The sequence below is a fragment of the Aotus nancymaae genome, unplaced genomic scaffold (assembly GCF_030222135.1).
Source record: "Aotus nancymaae isolate 86718 unplaced genomic scaffold, 86718_ANA_hifiasm-v0.15.2.pri h1tg000039l, whole genome shotgun sequence".
Lineage (NCBI taxonomy): Eukaryota > Metazoa > Chordata > Mammalia > Primates > Aotidae > Aotus > Aotus nancymaae.
The window spans coordinates 9,529,426-9,555,509 of NW_026988453.1; the positions used below are offsets into that span (position 1 = coordinate 9,529,426).

Below are 26,084 nucleotides of genomic sequence, written 5' to 3' on the forward strand. Positions count from 1 at the left end.
GTAGTAATTTGTATTAGATGTTGGCAGTTCAAGGATACATGTTGTTAATTTTTGGTAACCACTCAGAGAATAGTATCTCTACCAATCTAAGACAGGGACAAATTCAATTAATAAAAAAATAGCTCAAAAGAAGGAAAGAAAAATTCTAGTGAGGGCAAAATTATAGAGATACAGAACAGATCAATGACTTCCAGTGGTTCAGGGTAGAGGAGAGTTTGACTACAAAGGTACAGGATACAAGAGATTTTTTGGCAGGTGTTGGAACTGTTCTGTGTCTTAATTGTGATAGTTAGACAAGTCTGTGCATTTGCCAAAGCACATAGAACTGTATACCAACAAGAGTGAATTTTCTGAATGTTTTGTAAATGGAAGAAAAAAAGAAGGTAGGAAAGGAGAGGAAAGAGGAACATAGAAGAGACAGGACAAATAGACAGCAATTCACAAGTTGGTGAGTTTAAACCTTAATGTAAGGTGTAAGATGACTTATGCAAATTAAGGACAGATTTTTAAAAAGCAAAACTGGAGTGTATGTTGATTGTAAGAAAACAGATACACTTTATAAGGATAAAGAAAGATTTAAAGCAAAGTGATAAGAAAAGATAGCTACAGTAAAATCAGACCAGGTAGATCTTTTCTTTTCTCTCTTTTTGGTTTTTGTTTTTTTTTTTGGAAAGAAGTCTTGTTCTGTCACCCAGGCTAAAGGGCAGTGGTGCAATCTCAGCTCACTGAAATCTCTGCCTACTGGGTTCAAGCAGTTGAACCCAGCTTCCCGAATAGCTGGGATTACAGGTGTGCACCACCAGGCCCAGCTAATTTTTATATTTTTAATAGAGACAGGGTTTCATGTGTCAGTCAGGCTGCTCTCAAACTCCTGGCCTCAAGTGATCCACCCACCTCAGCCTTGCAAGGTGCTGGGATTACAGGCATGAGCCACTGCACTCAGCCAAACCAGGTAGATTTTAATACAAAAAATATTATTAGTTATAAAGAGAGACATTTCCTAATAAAGACTCAAGTTTCCAGGAGGAAGTATGTACTTAATAACATAGCCTTAAAATATGTAAATCAAATGGTACAGAATTAACATGGGAACTAGATAAATCATCAGCCCCATTGAGAGATTTAACATACCTGTCTCAGTGAATGATTAAACAACTAGACCAAAAAAGTCAGCCAAAATACAGAAGAGTTGAAAAACGACAAACTTGACCTAAATGATATATGTGGATACGGTACCTGACGAGTGTGGGTAGATACATATTCTTTTCAAGTGTGAATGGAACATTTATAAGGTTTAAGCCCGAAATGGGGAGGACAAATTGAAGAGCTTAGGTGAGAAATTAGAGCTGGAGATGGGAAAGCTCCAGTTCCAAAGTCTGTATTATCTTTCTCATGATTCACTGATTTTTTCAATGGGAGTGGGGTACTGGCAAGAGGGAAGGTACCCTCCCCCAAGAATATTGATTTTTTTTTTCAACTGTATGTGGGCCATGACTAATGGGAATGGCTGCTCATGTGTTTACTGTGGACAAAGACAAGAGGCTGCAAACCACCACTGTAGCTGAAGAAAGCTGATCCAGGCTCAAACCTCCATCCCAATCCCTAGGCAATGCATTCTAATTTCTGTCAGTAAAGGGCTCTACCCCGTCCCCCAAAGTTTGCTTTGTGCTCTTCTTAGGTCCAACCCTGGCACCTGAGTTGTCAAGAAAATGCTATCTTTATAACCCTCTGGAGCCTCTTCCTCTCTTGATTCTAAAGGCTACTCCCAAGAGTTCTAAAACTAGACAGATCTCTCAATGAATTGACTTTGCTGCTGGGTTCCTCTTTCTTAAAAATATTTAATCAGCGATTTTCCCAGTGCCCCAGGCATTTCCTGTACCAGTGCTGCTGACTGTTTTACTTCCTACCAGGCTGCCCTCCTCCTCTTGGAATTCACACTTCAACTTTCAGATGAGCTCTATTAACTCCTGTTCTTCCAGCCTCCTCCTGGCCCAGCCATCTGGGAGCCACACAGGCATTCTTCCCATCCCCCAGCTCTTAGATTTCCTTATTGTAGAAGGGCATATATTTTCAAGTACCTTATCATTCTGGCTCTTTTCCCCCCTTTCTCTCCCAGTTCCAAGCCATTGATTGCTTTTCCTTCTTAGTTCATTTTACAGCTGCTGAGAGATTTGTGCTCTTATGTTGCCTGTTTGCTTTTGTGTCTTTTGTGCCTTATGTCCCAGTCTACTTAAGGATACCCACAGTCACCTAGATACCATTTCTATTCTGTGCTTTTAGTATCCTGCTTGGAAAATTGGGTGATTACTCATCTCCAGAATGACCTCAAGAAATGCTTTGGCATGAGAGATCAGGGCCTAAGACATTACGCCCCCACCCAAATCATTATCCAAAAGAGTAAGAGATGGAAATATGCCAAGAAAAAGATCACAGTGGTAGTTTAAGAAATGAAAGCTTAGATTTGATTGTCTGTTTTATTTTAAAGGATGTTGTTTTGAGCTTCTTTTCTTAGTATTAGCATAGGTCGTTCAAAGAGATTGGAACAACCATGGAGAAACATTCAGATTGTTATAGGATTGTGTTTCAGACTGGGAGAGCAGAGGGCCTTTGGCCTCTTTCTGACCCCACCCTGAACACCTCTGAACTCCCACCCTTGTCCTGAGTATGCCTGTTCCTGACAAGAGACTTTGGTCAGTTGTTAGTGAGCATTCACAGAGGGTACATGCTGAGTCCATGGAGTTCATGTCATGCCAAGGAATAGATTTTCTCCCAGGGCCATTAGCTTTACTTGTGGGTTATCAAGTGTTACTGCTGACACATTCCAGAGCTTCTGGAAAAGCCTTAAAGAAATGGCTTTCAGAAAGAAGTACCCTAGAGGAGAGAGGTCCTGGATTTCACTGAACCAGAATTAGATGGGTGGGTTTGATATTCTGTGACCTAGGTAGTGGGGAGCTCCTACCTTTGGATGTTTCTTTATGACCACAGTCATACCATATCCTAGTTGTACAGCCAAGAAGGATCTTTTCTGTTTAATCTATGTGGAGTAATAGAAGGTAATTGTATCCTCCTTATTTTCATTCTGCCCCCCCCCAATCATTTATTCCTTTCTGCAAAAGCACTTTTTATCATCTTTCATTGTTTTGTTTTGGGAGTTTTTTTAAATTTATTATTTTATTTTATTATTTTTGCTTTCTTTCCTCAGGAAAGCTGAATTATTTCTTATAGAGTCATTTGATTCTTACTGAAACTGGGGAGGAAAAAGATTATGCAACAACAGGCATAAGGAAAAACAGAGAACCTTCTTCCCTTTGGGCCCACAAAGCTCACTGGAGGGATTCAGCTACACTCCTGCCTGGGAAGTAGTTTCCAGGACCTTCGCAATTCCACGTAACATCTTTAACATGTTTGAGAGTACGTAAGGAGGCAGCATAGTGCGGTGGAAAGAACACTTAAGTGAGTGTTGAGGGGGCTGGATTCTAATATTAATATTAGCTAACATTTATTGAACAGACTAGGTGCTAGATTCTGTTTAAAGTACTTTACGTGGATTATCTCACTATTCTTACTATCCTGTTTTACAGATGTGAAAGCTGAAGGATAGAGTAGTTAAATAGAATTTACTCAAGGTCATCAATTGGGGAGTAGAAGTAGGATTCAATTCCTGCTCCAGAGCCTGCATGTTCAGCTCTCCTTTAATACTGCATGTGGTGCCTGATAGGATAGTGACCCTGGAAAAGTCGTTTCAACAACTTTTAGGACTCTTCAGAGAACCGCAACCAAAGGGAGTTCATTGTGGCTAACCTCTGATGGAGTTTCCACTTTTAATAATTTATATGATGACATGCAGCTATATTGTTTAGTTCTTGTCATTATGTGAAGACATAGTATTTAAACTTTGATCTCATTGATAGAGGAACTGATTATTTTATGCCCACTGTGCACAAAACAATGGACAGGGTACCACAGAGGGTTCAGAAAAATGCTTAAAAAGTTAAAATCTCTCTCTTCCATTAGCTTTAGATGGTTTCATATTTTAGTTGCTTTGAGTTTTTTTAGACAAAGTCTTTCAGATAATTAAACAGGAATCAAATTGAAAAACTATTAATATTCCAGAAGAGAAATCCTGAAACAGGTATTGGGTCTTAGCCTGTGTCAAATTTCTGACATTTTCTTTTAAAATATAACTTTTGTCACTAGGATAGATTATATCCATTAACTTCTGAGTGAAGGAGCTTCTGGTAAGATTAGTTTTTATGGTGCTTACAAGCTCAAGTGGTTCTTTAAAAATTGGAATGTGACTGCTTTGGGAGTCACTAATACTGAAGCTGGACCATTATAACCTGAAATGTCCATTTGTAACTTAGAAAGGCAAACTCAAAGAAAAAGAATTTACTGTGTAATAGCTGGATTTTTTGAAATCAGATTTTGTGTGTGTGTGTGTGTGGTAAACTGGATTCAGTATCTAGCTTGCTGTGGAGTTAGGTTATAGTGTAAAAACCTCTTGCCTGGAATAGGAAAAAAAAATTGATCTTAAACTAAAAAACTAACTTAAGATATTCCATTTCTAGTAATATCTTTGAGATTGGAAGAATTACATTCTGATGGGCCCAGATGTCAGATTAATGTCCATCTTTCTCAGCAGATTGTAAATTTTTAAACTTTCTGTTTTTCATTCAGACCACAAGTGCCTGACACTTAATAGATGTTCTATAAATATTTGCTGATGGACTCTTCATTGCTCAGTCCGTAAAATCCAGCCATTTCTTCCTTGCCAGAATTCAGTAATTGAACCTGCTTTGAAACATCTGATCAACCACCTCAAGAGGGCAAGTTATTTTAGCTCCTGTCTAAATAAGTTAGTGGGCTCCAGTCCTTAAACTACTATTTTCTTTATTAATTCCTCAATTGCAGACTTTTGTATGTATCTAGTCTCTTTAAAACTGTGTATGAAGACTCATTAATGAGTTGTAAAATAAATTTAGTGAGTTATGACCTACATAAAAAAATAGAAAATGCCAGGCACAGTCACTCAAGAATATAATCCCAGCTACTCAACAGGCTGAGGTGGGGGGACCTTTAGGCCAGGAGTTTGAGACCAACCTGGGCAACATCGCAAGACTCTATCTCTAAAAACAATTTTTAAAAATTAGCCAAGCATGGTGGCATGCCTGTAGTACCAGCTCCTTGGGAGGCCAAGGCAGGAGGATTGTTTGAGACCAGCCTGAGCAACATAGTGAGACCCCATGTCTATAAAAATGTAAAAAATCGGCCAGCATGGTGCTATGCATCTGTAGTCCCAGCTACATGGGAGGCTGAGGGAGGAGGATTACTTGACACTTGAGCCTGAGAGTTCAAGGTTGCAATGAGCTATGATTATGCCACTGCATGATCCAGCCTCTAAAGAAAGAGAGAGAGAGAGAGAAAGAAAGAAAAGGAAGAAAAGGAAGGAAGGAAAAGAGAGAGAAGGAAAGGGAAGGAAAGAAAGGAGAAAGAGAAAGCGAGACGGGAGGGAGGGAAGATAAAAGAATAGGAAATATCAGAATGCACAGCACATAAGTACTTTTATTATAGACACATATTATGATGTATTGCAATAAAAAATGTATTTTTTGACCATCCTACTCTACCTATCTTCAGATGGCAAAAGCACCTCTGGTGTCCCTATTATGGCATCTCCTAGCCTACCTTTCTATAAAAGTTTTGCAATTCAGTATATTTGTGTTTTATACATCCTTGGGTTTCCCATAGCATAAGGTCCTAACTGGAGCTCAGTGTTTCTCAGATACATCACATGGTATCCTAACACATGAATGAATGCTGAATAGAAAGAGCCCTGCTTGCATATATGCAGGTAGTGTGGTGGAAGGGAAATCTAGAAGTCGTTTCTGAGTTCTGACCTGCTGGATCATTGCCCTGTGAACCCCAAAGCCTTGGCATACAGCTTCACACTGTACCACCTATTTTGGTGGTCCAAGTTAGGTGAGGGAGAGAGAGAGAACCAGACACAGTGTCCACCATCACCTAGCACTGGCCCTGCTACCAAACAGTCATTCCTTTTAGACCTTTGCTCCCCACCAAAAGCATTTCAGGTAAAGCGCCAGCTCCTGAAACTTGGCCTCTTTGAAGTGGTGAGTGAGTGCCCCTGAAACCACCACCTTATGTATGGTGGTGCCTCTCCTGCTGCCAGAGTTTAATACAGGGTCATGTTCCTTTCCTCTGAAATCTGTCACGTAAATTCAGTTTTAAACTGGACTTTTTTTAACAGTTGGACTCTGAACAATCTTTAGGGTGAGGAGGGGATACTAGTGGTTGTGGGGTAGATATGTGCCCTTGAAAACTGGATTCTTTTTTGGAAAACTGCTGATACAGGCTAAATGACAGAGAACTAAATGACTACTGTTTCTACCTGCTGACAGACTCAGCCTTGGGATGGGGCTGAAATTAGCTCTCACCACATGGCAGAGACATGCCTTCCTTTTATTTTTTCTTCTTTCATACAAATAGGGAGTAATTTTGTGCCTGTCAAAAAATACGGCTTTGAAATGTAGATAATCAATAAACAACAGTCCCACCCCCAACTTGGAAAGCACATGAGTGCTGATCTGAATAATTAGAGAATCAGTAACAAGTAACCTACCTGTAGAGAACAGGTCTCAAACCTCTTTCATAATTTATGTTCTTGGGAAAATGCTAATAGACAAACCCATCCAAGCTCTGGAAATGTACTGATTTAATGAGGTTCAAGGAGGAGTGACCAACCCAGTGGCCAGGCATCCCAGATGCCTAGGATTCTCATGTTTCCGTACATTTCTGCTGTTACATCCCTTCTGTGAGCAAGAAGGCTTTGGAACATTGCAGTCTTGTCTTGGGGAGATGAGATGACACTGTGCATTTCAGTCCTGTTTCCAATGCTGTTATCTGTTGGAAAAGCAAGCTTTCCTACCCAATTTGTAAGCATACAACTGGTAGGAGCTGTGGCAATCTCATTGTCTTCCGATCAGCCCCTCCTTGGCAGCAATCAGAGTGGAGGCCCCGTGAAACACACTGTGGTAAGTTTCAAAATAAGAGAGCTCAGCCTGAGCACACCATCACACTTCCCATCCCATAGAACCAGCATTGTTAACTGTGCCACATCTCTATTCTAAATTTAGGCATCTTTCTTTTTTTTTTTCCGGGCAAAGATTACTATGCAAACATTTAAAAGAAAAACTTTGCCCAAAGTAATTTTTTCCCCCAACTTCTATTTGGTTTCCTGCAATGTTTAGATGACTCATTTTCTTCCAAGAAATTTTAAAGGAAAGAGATGCAGGCTGTATGTTAGCACACAAAGACTGCTCTGTAAATTCTCTTTTTCTTCCCTGTCTAGAAACCCCTTGCCTTTTTATAGAGAATGAAAAAAGCTCTACAGTCTTCATTGTCACGTACTCTGCCTCATCAGGTTTTGTTTTTCCCAGGAATAAATGTACCCCTTGTCTTTGGGTGGGGGCCCTCTTGTGGCTTACTAGCTTTGTCAACCCCGCTGCAGTGGCCAGCACGGAAGCCCTTCTTGGGGCCACGCTTTCCCCCAAAGGCACACAGTTAAGGTTTCTGAAACAGAGAAGGAATGGCCTTTTATCATCTGTGAAAAGAGAGACACTGGTAATTTCCTGCCTCTGGCCTTGTGTCAGAATTTCTCCTGATTGCTAGAGGCTGCATTGTACATTTTAAGTGGACTCACTACACATGTATTCCCAGCCCAACCCTCAGCCAGAGGGAGTGGTAAGTCAGATCACTTCAGCAGGCTGTTCAAATAAACAGGGATAATAGTTGAGTGGTCCTCCCAGCTAATCAGTACATGAAAGGAAACATCTGCCTGGGCTTAATTGCCATTTTTTTTGGTTACACTTTTCCCTCTTCTTCTTCCCCCATCCCCACTCTGGGGTTAAGTTGTTTGAGTCATGAGTAAGCAACAGGGTAGAGAATAGAAGCGGTCTCCTTTAACCTCTGCTCTTCAAACATAAGGAGGAGTTAAGAAAGGATAGGAAGCTGGCAGGAGGAGCTGGCCCAGAGGCAGGAGGGCAGGGCAGTAGGAAGTGATACTCATGGTCACTTCCTGACCCTATTGCTGACTCTGGGGCTGGAGGTGAGTCACGTTGCCTCACTTCATCTCCTTGGGCCTCTGTTGCTTCAGTTGAGCTCAGCTTTCCTCTCAATGGGAAGGAGAGGCTAGTATGTGAGATCGGAGATGAAAGGCATTCCCTCTTGTGGTTTCTTCCAGCAGTTGAGGTCATTGAATGAGAGACCTTGGAAATGACAAATTTAAGACTGGCAAGATGCCCCTGAACTGGTTCATTTTGTAGAGTATCTGGGTCCCCAAGGAGAACTTACTCATCTTCTAAGCCAACCAGCTGCACATTAACGAGAGTGATGTTTGAAGCTAATATGAACTCTAGAAGCCAGGCAGAAGATCATGTAGATCATAGAATGGCAGAGGTGGGAAAAGACCTTAGAAATGTTTTTTAGCTGAAGCTTTTCATTTTATAGAAGGGAAAATAGAGGGCCAGAGAGGTTAACCAGGTTGTCCAGAGTTGTCTCTTTGGTAATGCAGGAGACAGGAATAGAAAGAGAATCTTCCCACTATCGAATATAAGAATTCATGCCTACTCATGACAGGGGTCACACATAGGTTATATTCCATAATGAATACCTTAATAGAAAAATGGGCAGAGAACACTTTAATAGAAAAGTGACAGATCATAAAAGAAAAATGAAAATGACTGGTAAACAGTTTTTAAAATGCTCAGGCTCACTAGAATCAAAGGACTGCAAAGTACAATAGGATACCACATCAAACTGTCAAGACAAAAAAAATGTGAAATGAACATATATGCTATTGGTGGCATTTTAAATTGGTACCGTTTTTGTCAAAGGCAATTTAGTGGTATAAATGAGTAGTCTTTGACCCAGCAATGTTATTTCTAGGAGAAAATAATGAAAAGTGTGTGCATTAGATCATGTGCAAAATAGTGTGATATGGCATTTTTTTATCACAAAAATTTAGAAGCAAAGTAGATGTCCAAGAATGGGAGCTGCATCAACATAATGTATTATAATACTACTGAAGAATAATACATGTGGAAATGTTTACAACATATGTTTAAGTGAATAAGTTACAAAACAGGATTATATTGCAATCCCAATTTTGTAAAAATACAGACAATTAGAAAAATACGTAACAACACTTAGAGTGGTGATTTCTTAGTGGTAGGAATTTAAGAGTTACTTTTTTTTTTTTTGAGGTTTTCTAGTTTCCTTATAATAAACATACATTACTTTTATAATCAGAAAAAAAAGTATGTTTTAAGTAGAGATGTATGTATCTTGAAAAAAAGCAAGATCTTAAATGATTGTGTTTCTGACATGAAAGACGTCTTTCTCTTTTTGTCTGGGAGGTAAGCTGTGGTGGGAGGGATGGGAGACAGTATTATAACTTCTGTTAGGATGGCATTGTTGATATCTGAATTTCTAGTAGGAAAAATCTAGAAGGAGCTGGTAAAAGATAAAACAAGGGGTTTTCCTCTCAATGACCCATGCTCCCAATCAGTTTTATCACCTGCTGTCTTAAATTTGGCATATAACACTTAGTATAGAAGGCGTGACTATTTCCTTCCTGCTTCCTCTCCTCCTCTCCTCTCCTCTCCTCTCTTCTCCTCTCCTCTCCCCTCCCCTCCCCTCCCCTCCCCTCCCCTCCCCTCTCCTCTCCTCTCCTCTCCTCTCCTCTCCTCTCCCCTCCCCTCCCCTCCCCTCCCCTCCCCTCTCTTCTTCTCTTCTCTTCTCTCTTCTTTTCTCTTCTTTCTTTTTTCCAAGTCTCACTCTTGTCACCCAGGCTGGAGTGCAGTGTTGCGATCTCGGCTCACTGCAACCTCCACCTCCTAGGTTCAAGCAGTTCTCCTGCCTCAGCCTCCCAAGTAGCTTGGATTACAGGCATGTGCCACCACGCTTGGCTAAGTTTTGTCTTTTTAATAGAGATGGGGTTTCACTAGTTTGGCCAGACTGCTCTCAAACTCCTCATCTCAGGTGATCCACCCACCTCAGCCTCCCAAAGTGCTGGGATTACCGGCATGAGCCACTGCACACAGCCCTCATTCTTTATTTCTACTGCTCTCTCTGTATGGTTAGATGTCAGCCCTGGATGGCAGCAGCAATGGACTCAGGAGCCACCACTGCTCAGGATTAACTAATTGGAGACCCCTTAACATATATGATCAGCATCTAATAACAGCTAATCTCTCAGGCAGTCAATATTGAGATACCACTGTCTTGGGAGTTTTGGGTAGAAATAAAGCAAGTAAGAAATATAGTTCCATCCTGCTTGGAGCTTTCTATTTAGGTAGGGACTTAGAAGTCCCTGAATGTTTACATACTTTTTCCTATATTACACATCTTACTTTCCTTTGAAATCTTCTGGAATGCTTGACTGCAAGTATCTGAGAAACCGTGTTCCACCTAACAAAAGTTGCTAGGTAGGATGTGGCTTTCAGGCCTCCTCTTTGGGGACCAATAGAAAAATCAAAGGCTACCACCCTTTTTCCCTCCACACAATTGCCTTTGCTAGGCTATAGAAAGGGCACATTTCATTTTATTAAAACTCTTTGAGTAATCTGACCATAATTGGGTCTGATTGGAATGGTTATCTGATTTGCTGGGTTAAATAATGGGCCTTAATTGAGTCTGGGTTATTTGTAGAGCCAGTGTGGCTTTTGCCTTCATTGCTCCCTCCTCTCTCTTCTGTTTCCCAATTAACCTTCATTTCCCTTTCCTTGCAGAGTAAAGAAGTCGGCCAGCAGCTCCAAGATGATTTGATGAAGGTCCTGAACGAGCTCTACTCGGTAAATCAGTTGGGTTGCTTGGCTCTTTAATAAGCAGAAGGAAGCAGCATTTGGCAGTTTGCAGCCATAGTACGTCAGCGCAGAACTGAACTGAGGTTGAGGACAAGTGCATGGTCCCCACTGGGGGTGACCCCACCCATCTTTTTTTTTCACACTCATCTTTTCAAAACTGAATGAGTCAAAAAATACTTCCTCAAAATAAGATTTTTCCTCAGCTGTGCAAACTCACCCTGACTTTGTGACCAGCCAAAGTCTAGGTCACTGGCACAACGGACCCCATTAGCAGCAAACAAGGGACCCTGAATCTAACAGCAAAGAACATAGCCTGCATTGCAATATGTTAATATGTGCCTGTCAGAAAGACTTTATTGTTGTAGGTTTTACATCAGATCTTGGATTGATCTTCTGCTTTGAGACTAGAACAAATGCTCTAGAGGGCAGCACAGAGTCCTATTTAAATGCCCCTAATAAGAGGGACCAGTTCAGGCAGAGAGAGCTTTGCATTGGCTTCTTGGAGTTTGACACAGCCAAACCTCAGTGACGAGGCAGGCTGCGGGCTTAGAGAATAGAACACAATCTGTTCTGAGATGACTGGTGCTTCAGGCACATGATGCCTGTGACTGGTGCATGTTAATTCGTGCACAGAGAGGTGGTGGTGGTGGTTCCCCAGCCATGTTTTTCTAATTATAATGAAAACAAACACACGCTCACACACATACACACCAAGAAAATTCCTGTTGTTATACAAGGAATACTTAAGTTGTACAGCTAATGCCTTTCAAAGGCCCCTTCTCCAGCTTGGATGTGCCAGCTTTCTGTGTCATTTTCTAGGGTTTCTCCATCCTGTTTGGAGGTGATAATTGATTTCTGGTGTTTACTTGCTTATGTGCTGCATTTTTTTCTTTCTCCCTTTCCTTTCCTTTTCTTTCCTTTTTTTTAATTCACAGAAAGTACAGGCAGTGGTGACATGTGTGACAGGCATTTGGGATCAGAGAATTCCATGTTGCTGATCCAGAAGCCTAGGTGTGGCCATATTGTCATGGCAACTATTAAGCAAGTAAATAGGGTAGAGTAGTCATTTGACTTGTCTCCAGTGATGTTCAGTTTGTTTTGAATTTCTACTCTGTGACTCTTCTGCTCTGAAGCCAAGTATAGATAGATGGTATCTTTGGTTCAGCTCCCAAGTTTTCATTTCTCTCAAATGAAGTTAAGAGTTTTTAAAAATAGAAACACATCGATGTTAACCATTTTCAGACTGGATGGGTTTCCTGAACTTTGTCTTTTTAATGCTTTACTTCTGCTCTTTTGGAGCATTGTCTGAGCACCAAGAAGAGCTATTGCTCCTTTCTCCTGGCAGAGAATTCCCTAAGATAGAAAATGTCACATGTAATAATTATATAAATTCTTTTATTTTCCTGTAAGTATCTTGACCCTCTACTATTTGCAAATGTTTCTAGGGAGGAATAGATTGGATAACCAACAAATCTTGCCACTTCTGCAGTGGGACTCAAGGCAGCAGAAGAAGACTAGTGTCTAAGGATCTGTTAGCTTTTACCCAGAGTCCTATGACTCTTCATATGCTGTGCTTTAAAACAAAATAAGTGAAAGGGCATAAGCTGTGTTGTAGTAAGGAAGAAAACTCTGGAACTTATTTCTCTGGTCTGCAGAGGGCCGACCTGCTACCTCTAACTGCAGACTTAAGACAGTCCAATATTGGCCAACTGCTTTACTGGCCATTGTGAGGCCACAGTCAACAGCATAACATCTTCCCATTGATGTTCAAACTGAGAATTGCCTGAGTGTGGTATCCCCTGCCAAGAAGTAAATTGGAATACACCCTCATAATCTATTAAAGGCCAAAATTAAAATGTGTTGTTTTCTTCTAGCAGGCAATGGAAAGAGGAAAAAAAAGCTTAGAGTACACTAGGAAGTTTCAGAGAGGTCTGAACATTCTGGTCCAGATGGAGTTTTAAGCAGAGGGAATTTTATCCCAAGGGACGTTTCGGCAATGTCTGAAGACATTTTTTATTGTCACAACTGGAGGAGTAGAAGGTGATACTGGCATCTAATGATCTAGTGGCCAGGGATGCTGCTAAAATCCTCAGTTCACAAGACAGCCCCCCACAACAAAGAATTATCTGACCCACAGTGTCAATATACCAAGATTGAGAAATGCTGGTCTAGTGACTACAGTCTCCTAAATTAGACAACCTAGATTCTACCCCTGCCTTAACTACTTGCTGTATGAACTTGAGGGATACCCCAGACCTCTATGACCTTGGTGTCTACATACACGCCATGCACTGGTGTTTCTATATCCTGGTGGGTGGAGTAGTTGGGGGAACTATACTTCCTGAAATATTAGACTATAGCTAAGGATCAAGTAGGTTTCCAGATTCTGTGGTCCATTAGAAAGTTCAGAGAATAGCTGGGCATAGTGGCTCATGCCTGTAATTCCAGCACTTTGAGAGGCTGGGCAGGTGGATCACCTGAGGTCAGGAGTTCGAGACCAGCTTGGCCAACATGGCGAAACCCCATCTCTACTAAAAATAGAAAAATTAGCTGGGCGTAGTAGTGGCGCCTGTAATCCCAGTTACTTGGAAAGCTGAGGCAGCAGAATTATTTGTATGTGGAGGGGGAGGTTGCAGTGAGCTGAGATCATGCCCCTGCATTCTAGCCTGGGCAACAGTGTGAGACTCTGTCAAAGAAAAAGAAAGAGAGCGAGAAGGAAATGAAGAAAGGGAAGAAAGAAAGAGAGAGAGAGAGAAAAAAGAGAGAAAGAAAAGAGAAAATTCAGAGAATAGAATTATTTCTTCTGGACTTTAAGATAAGTTTAGGACTGGTCTGAATAAGGCACCATGGGATTAGGGTGACTACTGTCCCTGTTTGCTATTACTGAAGAGTTTCCTGGAACACGAAACTTTCAGTGCTGAAACTGGAAAAGTTCTTGGTTCAAAAGGGTAGTTGGTCACCTTGCATGGGTTAGTGGTTTTATCAGGTTTTCCTGGGACTCTTATATGCTAATTTTGAGAAGCTACTTGCTGCATGCACACCTTGAGGAGTCAAGAGAACAAGGGAGAGTTTCTTTCTTTTCTTTTCTTTTTTTTTTTTTTTGAGATGAAGTTTCACTCTTGTTGCCCAGCCTGGAGTGCAGTGGTGTGATCTTGGCTCACTGCAACCTCCACCTCCCAGTTTCAAGTGAGTCTTCTGCCTCAGCCTCCTGAGTAGCTGGGATTATAGGTGTGCACCACCATGCCTCGCTAATTTTTGTATGTTTTTTTTAAGTAGAGACAGGGTTTCACCATGTTGGCCAGGCTGGTCTTGAACTCCTGACCTCAGATGATCCACCCACCTCAGCCTCCCAAAGTGCTGGGATTATAGGTGTAAGCCACCGTGCCTGACCTGGGAGAGTTTCTTATAGTAGCTTTCCCATTATTTGCTTGTCAGGAAGGCAGGGAAGGGCCTCTCATTTCAATGACATTGTAGGCAATAGAAGTTCTTTGGGGGCACTGGAAAAAGGAAACCAAGGATATAAGAAACCCACCCAGTCTTTTCAGTGTCCTTGTTACTTCACATCTGCCCCTAATGCCCATGAATACTTCTTTTTAGGGGACTAGTTATCCAAGGGTTGGTAATTTTAGTACTTTTGAACCTTGATGATCCAAGGAGCACGGCCCAGGTGTTCCCAAATAAAGATGCCTTTGGGCAGGAGGCCCAGAATGCCACTCTAAGTGGCCAGCTGCCCCTCTGCACCTTCCTCTTTTCTGCCTGAAGGGCCTTTGATTTCCCTGACTTGGCATTCTATGCCAGGGACGGCTTCCCACAGCTGCTATTCAGAAAGCAATCCTAGCAAGCATTCTTCTCCACGTGTTTCTCCCCCAGTAATGAGCTGGCTTGTATGTAAGCCATGGCATAAGTGGTTTTCATTTTCTGACTCATGCACCGGTAATGCCTTTGAAGTCAGGACACACTGCTTCCCAAAGAACTCTGAGATTCTCTGCCTCAGTTGTACCCAGAGGTCGTGTCTGGAAAAACCCAGCAGACCCCCACAGGAAGGAGCGTACATGGAGGCACTGAAGCCAATGTGGATTGGCTGAGTGTGAAGAGTCAAGGAAGCTCTAGAATTGAGAAAGAAGCAGCATTGGGACACTTGAGCTGATGTTATCTGCCTTATGCTTCTGTACTCCCCCTGAATATATATCCCCTTGGCTTGGAGCAGCAGCTGTTTGCTGGCAGAGCTACTTCAGACTGGTATTTAGCACCTGTTCCCTTGAAACGATGGCACTTAATAGTCCCTCAACTCTACTTGCTTATTTGACCCTGGCACTAGGCACTAGGGAGACAAGAACAAATAAGAGATGTTCCTAAACTCAAGGCATTTAGTTTTAATAGGGAGAGACAGAAAAGTAAAGCATCAAGTGAAAAATGAAGTGACAAGAACTCATTTACATGTCTGCACAGAGGACAGGGATGAAGTCAGGATCTTTAAAGAGATACTTGAATTGAATCTTAATTGCCAGGAAATCTTTTCTTGTTCTCTACATGTTCCCTTTTTGGTTCCATCCAACTCTTGTTTAATGAGGCAGTATCATTTTGTTTCTCATTTATCTGTCCAGGGCTATTATTGATATATCGTTTTCAAACTTCTTGCTGTATAATATTTCTTCTAAATTGCTAGTTTTAGTCTTGAGTCTTGGTCTTTCATATTAGACATTTCCTTTAAATGCCTGATCATCCTTTGCTGCCTGTTCACACTTTAAAGTGAGGCACTAAAAGATTCTGTGTCAGCTGTGGCCTTCACAATAGGGTGTTCTAAGTGGGCTGTGTCCTTGTGGGAGCTCCAACATCAGTATTTCTAGGTCTCTTATCTTGGATGGTCATATTGCCAAGAGAACACACTTTTGATCTCCCACTCATGTCTGGGGGCTGAGTTGTGAAGAGGCCTGGACCATCTCAACATTTAACATAGACTTTTCAGCTAATCCTCCTGTTGAAGTTCAGTATACCTCTATCCTCCGCGAAACCTTGTATCCCCTAGTCCATGGACCTTCTCTAATAAAATAAACCTCTCATCTAGTCTTTCACTACAGTGGGAGAGGGGATGTGGGGTCTCACTGTTCTCAGACTTTTAATAGCTTCTTCGGTGTTTAGCTTTACCTTCATCCCACTGCCACTTACGTCTTTTTGGGCTTCTGTGCTATAAATCTGGTTGCTTCTTGGCTCACTCTAGTTTTGGTTTAGGATTCAAGTAGATCAGTTACTACCTGCCTATCTGCTTTTCAGCTTCTGCTTTCATTCTTTTTGTTTTGCTCAGTTTATACCTAAAAGATAATTTTAAAACCTTTTTTTTTCTATTATTTTAGTGTGGCCATCAGAGGGAGAAGAGCTAAATACATGAATTCAATATTTAGTTTTTCGAAGTAAAGTAGAATGTTCTCCATAGAATTGAGAATTTAGATTTCTTTATTTTTCCCCATAGTTTGTATTTGCCTCACTATCTATATATAGATAGATGAATGTATATGTATATCTATATGTATACTTATCTATACATATATATATGTACAACTTTGTCTAAGACATAGATATGTAGAAACACATACATTTATATATGTATATAGATATATATAAGTCCTATCTTAACTTTCTCTAAGTCCTATCTTGACTATAAATATATATTTATAAATATTTTATATATGTATATCTATATATACATACATATTTCTCTAAGTCCTATCTTGAATTTCCTATTTTCCCAATTGTTTTGGCATCACTTATTTAAGCTTCGGCTTCTGGGTACCTCAGTTTTCTCTTGAGCTGGAAGGCACTAATAATGCTTCTTCCATATTTATCCAGAAGAGAGATTCAGTGTCACTCAGTCATTTGGGCAGCCACTTGGTAAAACCACCATTGTGTATGTGACATATTTCTCCACTGTGAGAAGAGAACACAAAAGAAGTGAAGCTTACCCTGAAGAATGTATAGCTTCTTAGACAAAGTAGTGTTTTACTCTCTTTTAACATGACAGTTCTTTAAGTTTTTTAGGGAAAAGGAACAATGTACGTTGTTGATTTTTGTTACTTCATTTGTTGACTTGGTGGCACTATTCTTTGACCTCTTTTTTATCTCATGTTTATTCATAGTGTTTCCTCTTAATCATGCAACTTCATTAAATAGGAAATCACTTTAAAAAAAGAAAAACCATTCACTTTTGTAACTGTTCACTAAGCTTTTAAATCCCATGGTCAGATTCAGGTAAAAGAAGAGAAAAAAAGGAGCCTCCTATACATCACCCTGGATAACAGATGCCTCTTTTCCACTTTGTAGTCCACCTGGAAAGCTGGGGGTCTGTTTGAATTACTTAGGCTTTTAAATGCCATTGGTTGTTAAATATTGCTTCTTCTGCATAGAAAGTATGATGGGTATCATCCTGGTAAAATTTATGGGAAGTATTGTTAGGTTCAGAATAAGGTGAAGCTAATTTAAAACATTCTGCATCCAAAATGAGACATAATTTAGACTCGAATGTACTTTGATTTTGTCAGTGTTCCAATGTTCTTTATTCCTTCGTCTGCCTCCAGCTGATCACAGGGGCTAGATTAGTATACCCACGAAGTCTTTCTAAGTTAGGTTTTCTCAACGTCAGCATCATTGATTGACATTTGGGCCAGATAATTATTTGTTGTGGGGGGCTGTCTTGTGCGTAGGATGTTCAGCAGCATCCCTGACCTCTACCCAGTAGATGCCAGTAGCAGTCCCCAAGTTGTGACAATCAAAAATGTTTCCAGACACTGCCAAATTTCCCCTGGGGGCCAACATAGTCCCCAGTTGAGACACTGCTCTAAACTCAAGTTCATAAATGGAACCAGTTTCTCTTTTCACGAACATCTTGATCATACTTAACCTTTCCTCCCAACCAATTCAGCTCCATTCCTATCCAAAGGAGAGTTGGTGTTGCTTGGTGGCTAAGAATGTAGTCTTTGGAGTCTGACAGACTTGGGTTTGAATCCTGATTCTGCCATTTCCTCATTGTATGACCTTGGGTATAATAGTTACTCTCTTTGAGCCTTATTTCCTTATCTTTAGACATAGAAATAATAGCATTGTCTTTCACAGAGTTGTTGTAAGGATTAAATGAGGTAATGTACATAAAGCCCCTGGCACACAGCATTTATTAAGTGGTAGAGATTAATAATAATATCGTACCTTTGCACTCCTCAGTTGTTAAGCACCCCCCCAAACACACACACACGTGTACACACACGCACACATCCACCCAACTTCTACTCTCTAATTCTGTCTCTCAAAGAAATCTTATGGCATCACACTTTCAGCACTCTTTAACTCCGTATGTGGAAACAGAAAGCTCCCACAGAGTAGAGCATGCACTAGGTGGCTGGAAGTAGTATGTTTAGGACTGGAAACAAGCTTGAGTTCTGGACTTCCTGGCTTCCCTGTTAGGAGAAAGGATTGGACTCCTAGACAGTTGCTTTGATGGAAAATTTGAAAATTATATCCTTCACCTTTTATACTACTTCCCTCCTGTGGCAATTCTGGTTATACTTGATATGGATTTTATTCCTTCATAGACTCTTACCTGAATTGTTATGAAGGCTTACAGTCTTCATAGGGCTGTTGTCTAGATTGTGGAATTGCCATAAGGATGAAATGAGAAAATGTGTGTATAGTACTTGGCATAAAGCCAGGAATATACTAAGTGCTCAGTAAATGCTAACTGGCATTGTGATTGCTGCTGCTACTCTAGTTGCTGTGAGAGAGGGTGTTTGATCTGGATAAAGCAGAACCGACAGATCCCCAGAATACCAGGCCAGTAGAAAGAGCTTTTAGAACCTTTTCCTCTGCCCTGTTTTACATCTGAAAGCTATAGAAAGCATAGGCTACTCCATAGGCTGCACTGTTTCCTTCAGGGTTCCTACCAGCCTGGGAACTTTGCCCTTGGGGTCTGAGAGTGGTGTTGTTTCTTATCTACTTGGTATTATGAGGTGACTAAGTGTTAGAAATCACCTGGCCTATATTAAAGAGACATTATTACAAATGATAATGAATAGAAGTAAATAAATACATGATAGATAAACATAAAGTTATTTCAATAAGAGGAAATGTTGGTTCAGTTCACATATTGCTTTCCTGTGCTTTGGAGAGGTCTTTCACCTGTATTTGCTGAACCAAACACTTCTGGATTTTTCCCTTAGGGTTGTGAGGATATTGCTTCATGGGGGAGAGGTCCAGCTGAGTCTGTTAGTTTGTAAAGCAGAGAAGTGACCCCATTGGCTTGACCTCTGGGGGTGGGGGTGGGCGATGTCTTGCAGGTCATGAAGACATATCACATGTACAATGCCGACAGCATCAGTGCTCAGAGCAAACTAAAGGAGGCGGAGAAGCAGGAGGAGAAGCAAATTGGTAAATCGGTAAAGCAGGAGGACCGGCAGACCCCACGCTCCCCTGACTCCACGGCCAACGTTCGCATTGAGGAGAAACATGTCCGGAGGAGCTCAGTGAAGAAGATTGAAAAGATGAAGGAGAAGGTGCGTATGCTCCCACGGCTGTAGATGCTGGGAAGTGACATTCTGTAAGGCATGACTGACAGGAATTTCCCAGTAGGCACCAGGAAGAGCAGACTAGGAAGCTCTGGGTTCTTTTAGTGCCTAATGACTAAAAATGACTCCTTGCTCTGTGCCTTGGTAGGAATACTAGGTATTGGAAGAACTGGGCACGTGAGCTCCATGCTTTTAACCTCTAGCAAAAACCCAAGAAACAGTAGTCACCTTTCCCAATACATTTTCCAGATAGAGCCCAATATCCTATTGCTTTGGAGGGGTTGGAGGTGACTGGAGACCCAGGGTTTGGTTTCAGGTGTCAGGTGTTTGGGGGCAAGAGTAGTGGTACCTTCTTCAGAGTGGCATTGCAAGAATGAAGAATGATATTTGAAGACAGAATCAAAGTGGGGCATGCATTTTAAGTAGGGAGCCTCATTAACCTTTCCTGAATTGATCTACATTATACCCTTGAATCTCATTAAACAGAATTAGAACCCAATTTAAGGCAGATGCGCATAGGGAGTAGCAGCACAATTGTAGTTCTTGAATACATGTACTTTTATATTTTAGAGAACAGTCTCCCCTTAAAAAAAAAAAAAAAAAGTAAAAGTGAACCTCTGTTCCTTTTTTAGCGCCAAGCCAAGTACACGGAGAATAAGCTGAAGGCCATTAAAGCCCGGAATGAGTACTTACTGGCTTTGGAGGCGACCAATGCATCTGTCTTCAAGTACTACATCCACGACCTATCTGACCTTATTGATGTAAGTGCTTAAAGCCAAGGGCCTGAGGGCACCTCTTTTCTGGTTTCAGAATCCTGGTCAGACGTTCTCCGATACTGTTGTTCAGGAATCTAGGACATTTTAAGAACAATTGTAAAGATAGCAGCCATGATCCATCAGCGGGCTTGCCATGTACCAAGCACCAGGTGAAACACTTCACACTATTCAATCCTCACTGCAATTCTGGGAGGAAGGCATTATTATCAGTATTTTTACAGATTAACAGTCAGAGAGTTTAGATGTCTTACTCTGAATCGTTTAACAAATGACAGAGGCAAAATTTGTACCTTTGCACCTAGGTCTGATTACTCAACCCAGGTTTATAACCGCTATGATTGTCTGCCAGGAAATACTTTCTTTTTTTTTTTCCTTTTTTTTTTTGAGATAGAGTCTTGCTCTGCCCCCAGACTGGAGTGCAGTGGTGCCATCTCGGCTCACTGCAACCTCTGCCTCCCAGGTTCAAGTGATTCTCCTGCCTCAGCCTCCCTAGTAACTAGGACTAACCACGTGCCCCACCATGCCCAGCTAATTTTTGTATTTTTAGTAGAGACAGGGTTTCACCATGTTGGCAAGGCTGGTCTTGAACTCTTGACCTCAGCTGATCTGACCTCAGGTGATCCACCTGCCTCAGCTTCCTAAAGTGCTGGGATTACTGGTATGAGCCATTGTGCCCGGCCTAGGAAATACTATATTACATCAGCTTGCTTTTCTTGCACAGAAGTGAGCAGCAAGAACTTCACTAAAGAGTTACAATGCCATACCTTACATTCGTATAGCACTTAAGGTCTCAGTGTTATCTCATTTGATTGTCACATCACCATTATGGGTAAGCATTGCTATCTCCATTTGCTGAATAAGGAAGCTTGGGGTCCAGAGGACTATGAGACTCACCTGTCCAAGGTTATGCTGAAAATTAGGGTCCAGTCAGGAAGGTGTCCAGCTGCCCCTGACATCTGGCCAGTTTTTTAAAATATGCAATGCAAAGGTGATGAGGAAAGCAGGTTAATAGGCACATGTGTTTTGCAAGGGGCAAGCACAGGGATAACTGTGCTTTTTGTGTTTGGCCTATGAGTTATTCTTGGCCTTGTTTTTCCTGCTGCTTCCCCTTACAGTTGGGTCTTGTAAGTCCGCTCACCTACAGACTCTAATCTGGCCCAAGTCCTCAGCCACACGTAAGTGAAGCTATGTAATTACACTCTTTCTCATCTCTCCCTCCAGTCATCAAAGTGAGGCATCTGGGGCCCGCTGACTTAGCATCTCAGTCTCTGGGGCTTCAAGTGTATCTCCTCTCTGCGGGCTGCCATTTGTTTTAGAGTCTTGGTGGCAGCAGTTGGGCTTTGCAAAACTCTGGCCAGACCACTCATGCTTTCCCACCTCGGTTTCTCCACAAGCAAACTTACTACACCTCACAACATCATATAGGGTTCGGGTCCAAGTCTTGCTGTTACATCACTGCCTGGGTTATCTAAGCTTGTCACTGAATTGTTCTGGAAGCCAGCTTTGTTTCCCACCCCACTCCCAACCTCCTCTAGCTAACTGAAGAACTGTACTAATTTCCTGGTATTGAAATCTGGCCTCACATAAGAGTTGCTTGCGGAACTTTCATGAAATACAGATTCCAGTCTCCCTTTAGCTGAGGATTTTTGATTCAGTAGATTGCAGCCACTTAATGCCCTAGCTGTCATTGTCTCACTGGGTTAGTGGAGCCTTGGTCCCTGTTCTGGTACCTCTTTGTTCTCTCTGCTTGTTGATGACAATCTAAACACTGTCCTTCAATGGAGGTCAAAGCCCTAAACAAGATCCTTTTTCCTCCTCAGGGAAGCAGCTCCTCATTGTTGGGAGAGAGGCCTGTTCTCAGCATGAGGAAGACAATCCATTCTTTCTTATGCACAATTTCAGCTTTTTATCTCGCATTTAGTAAAAGTTCAGACTGTGTCGTCTGCCACACCTCTACTATTGGTTTGCCCTCTTCTCTTTTTTTTTTTTTTTTTTGCACTCTAGCAACTTCCCTACCTTTTTCACCAAAATGCTGACCTCAGGGAAAGGGAGGGGCTACTGCTGTATCAGCCACAACCTTTGCAAAGCATAGATTCTCCATCCGGTATAAGCAAGTATTTTAAAATCAGTTCAAGAAGTAGCTGGGCACAGTGGCTCACGCCTGTAATCCCAGCACTTTGGGAGGCCAAGGGGGGCGGATCACAAGGTCAAGAGATCGAGACCATCCAGGCCAACATGCTGAAACCCCATCTCTACTGAAAATACAAAAATTAACTGAGAGTCGTGGCACGCAGCTATAGTCCCAGCTACTTGGGAGGCCGAGGTAGGAAAATCACTTGAACCTGGGAGGCAGAGATTGTAGTAAGCCAAGATCACACCACTGCACTACAGCCTGGTGACAGAGCGAGATTCCATCTCAAAAAATAATAATGATAAATCAGTCCAAGAAGCAAGGTATTTTGTACTGTACTTCCATCATTAAAAAGAAAAAAAAGTGTCTGTTAAGAGCCTAATTTCACAGGATGTGGTATGAAATGCCATTGAAAAAGAAGCTGCCTTAGTACTTGGCAGGGTGTAGGTCTAGATCACTGATCGAAAGACTACATAGGTAGTAATAAAGTTTCTCATGTTTCTTTGCTGCTATGTTTTAGTTGTGTCTTGTTTTATTTTGTTGGCTGGTTGGGTTTTTGTTGTTGTTTTTCCTGAGATGAAGATACATTCATTACTTTAAAAAAAAAAAAGTTGTATTATTCTGCTCTGTAAATGTTCAGAAAGTATTTATTTAGAGAGAGGCCAGGTACTCAGTATCAGGGGTACAAATGGAATATAGTAGTTTTTGCCCTAGAGGTATTCATAGACTCTAAGACAGCATTTTTCAAACCATCAGTCAGATCCCTTAGAGAAGTCAGGAAATCACTTTTATTGGTTTAACCTGTGTTTTTCAATGACTAGACAAGACTAGAATAAGAAAGAAAATATTAGAGTACGTCACATTGGTAAGATTATGTGAAACTTTTATGTTAGATGTGTATATACACACTTGCACATCTGTGGGAGGTGTGTGACAATAGAAGATGTGTTTCTTATTGTGAGTTGGGAGCCAAAAAAATGCTTGTGAGCCACTGTACTATGAACAGAGGAAGATTTCAGTCTCCTTTGTTAAGTTCTGTGAGAGCAGGAACCAGGAGTTTTCTTTACCTTAGTAGCCTCCACTGCTTAATATTTAGCTGAGCATGTAGTGTGTTTCCTGAAGGAAGAAAGGAATAGAAAGAGAAGGAGGATGATCATCTAAGCTAAGATTGGTTTTTCCTTTTGAACCTTTCAATATTGTTTTGATGTATAATTTACATACAGTAAACTTAAGTATTGCAGTTTCAAGAGTTTTGACAAATTTGTCAAATATTTGATATAGAATAAATATTTTTATAAGTGATATCTTTCCACTGGACAGGCGCAGTGGCTCACGCCTGTAATCTCAGCACTTTGGGAGGCCAAGGCAGGTGAATCACGAGGTCAGGTGTTTGAGACCATCCTGGCCAAGATGGCGAAACCTTGTCTCTACTAAAAATACAAAAATTAGCTGGGCACTTTGGCGGGTGCCTGTAATCCTAGCTACTTAGGGGACTGAGGTAGGAGAATTGCTTGAACCTGGGAGGCGGAGGTTGCAGTGAGCTGAGATGGCACCACTGCACTCCAGCCTGGGCAACAGAGCAAGACTCCATCTCAAAAACAAACAACAAAAAAGAGATATCTTTCCATTGCCTCAGAAGGTTTCTCTTGTCTCTTCCCAGTCAATCCCCCACCCCGAGGCAACCAGTTATGATTTCTTTTAACATAAATTAGTTTTGCCCATTGTAGAACTTCACAAAGATGGGATTATCCGTTTTTGTATCTGGCATCTTTTTCCCAGCGTGATGTTTTTGAACTTCGTCCATGTTGTTTGCATCTATCAGTAGTTTCTTACTTTTTCTTGCTGATCTACGCAATAAAAAGGGCCAAAAGGATGCAGTTAGAGCAGGACTAAGTGAGGAGCCTGGGATATTGGCATCCTGATCTTAACAGTATCCAGAATTTGCTTTTATACATGGGATGAATCCTGTTTCAGTCCATTGCCATCTGTGTCATGTACACCCTTCTGCCTCCTTCCTAGTGGTTTTGAAGCCAAATGTGTGCATAAGGCATTGAGAATAAGTGAAAAGAAGTTATTTTTGTTGATGCCGTTACATTGACCAAGGACTAGCCTCTGACTTCTTTTTATAGTATCGTGTAAGATTTAAACTTCAGACTGTAGAAATCCACATGAGGCATCTGCCACAATGGGGAAACCTTGACTTCAGTCCAAAAAGACATTCTGAGCTCATTTGTTAGCATCTAAGAATTGTAGGCTCACTGGAATGTAACTTTCCTCCCCCGCACTCTTGTGGCTCTCTCAACCCAGGAGCAGATGGATGAATGAAGAACAGGACATTGTCCTCATGCATAGCTGGAGTGTTGTGAGTGCCGTGTACCTGTGTAGAAGGTCTGTGACACCATGTGCACCCAAGTCTGACATGAGGGAACTTGGCTGTTTCAGTAAGAAATATCATTAAGGGCAGTTATTTTTCTCTTCTGTATGAACTTGAAGTGGCTGTTGTGAAACACCCATTTTTCTTTTCCAGGCTTTCTGGAGTCTCTGGGTGAGGATATCAGCTGGGAAAGGGTTAATGAGCTATCAACTCAAGTCATCATACATCTGGATGGGTGGTCATTAAATTCTTATAAAAATTTGATTTCCCCTGAGAGATTTTTCATCAAACATTTATATAACTCAGAAATGGCCAGGGGAGCCCAGCATGGCCACAGAACTCATCAGAAGCCATGGAAAGCATGCTTTGTCCCCATTGTGGGCAAAATAATGTGCTTCCTCTACTTACTGGGATTCTCCTCGGAACAGGATGAAATATTCAAATCTCATTTACCTAACCTTGCCAGATATTGCTTCTTTGCTAAAGGCTGGGTTTCTGGCTGTTGCCCTTGCGGGTATGTAGATCGTCAAGACTCTGGAGATCCTCTTCTGAATCTGCCTGGTTGGCTAGAGGTGTAGAGGAGCCAGGGGCACATTGTGACTCAGACCCTCATTCACTGGCACAAAGAAGCTACAGAACAGTTATATAAACAGAGACAGTGCACCAGCCTGGGAAAACTCCCAGCCTTCCTTTGGCCATAGAGTGAGCAAAACAAAAGGCTTCACTGGCCCCATCTACCCACTTGACTTGGGTCAGTATTCAGCCTAAGTGTTTTATTTCCTGAAAGGCTGGAATTTGTACTTGTGCTTTCAGTCACTGAAATTAAGTGCCTACTGTGAGCAAGGCCTATTGCTGAGGGATGTAAAGAAGGGTTAGAAGCCAGTCTGGTTTGGGTGATATGACGTGGCAAGTTAGAGAATGAAGAAGTATTCCTTGTCACATGAGAGCTACAGATTAGTGTGGTTCTAAATAGAGGCCAGGGTCATTGGAGTCCAGGATTGCAGAGCTGGCTGGCTTCCCAGAGGCTGAGAATTTTAATTTGGATCTTGAAGATCTGGTCCAATTCCAATAGGTGAGAGGCGTAGGAAACATTTAAGGAAGAGGACATTCTGGGAGCTGAAGAGGAGAGATCAGTGGATTTGAAGCTATATTAGTATTTTTTTAAGTGCCTACATGGTACCGAATATATGTAAATATATTGCCTGTTAGCCTATACAACCTATGAGGCTGGTGTTATCCTCATTTGAGGCCCAAAGGGATTAAGTAACTTGCTTATGGCCATATAGCTGATTTGAAGCCTAGAACTCTACCCTAAACAGAGTGTATGTTATTGGATTAGAGCAGATGAATCTGAGGAAGAAAATAAAGGGAGTTGAT

At 41.5% G+C, this 26,084-nt stretch overlaps 1 protein-coding gene across 9 annotated transcripts in view; it reads left to right on the forward strand.

Moving 5' to 3' along the window:
• The window catches only part of SRGAP2 (SLIT-ROBO Rho GTPase activating protein 2), a 270,174-nt gene that overhangs the window by 180,630 nt on the left and 63,460 nt on the right, over positions 1-26,084 (forward strand). For all 9 annotated transcript variants that reach the window (XM_012459306.3, XM_064360301.1, XM_064360303.1 and 6 more), the window contains 3 exons: positions 10,806-10,868; positions 19,199-19,414; positions 20,059-20,187. In XM_012459306.3, coding sequence (XP_012314729.2) covers positions 10,806-10,868; positions 19,199-19,414; positions 20,059-20,187 — 408 coding nt within the window. The remainder of the gene's footprint in view (positions 1-10,805; positions 10,869-19,198; positions 19,415-20,058; positions 20,188-26,084) is intronic.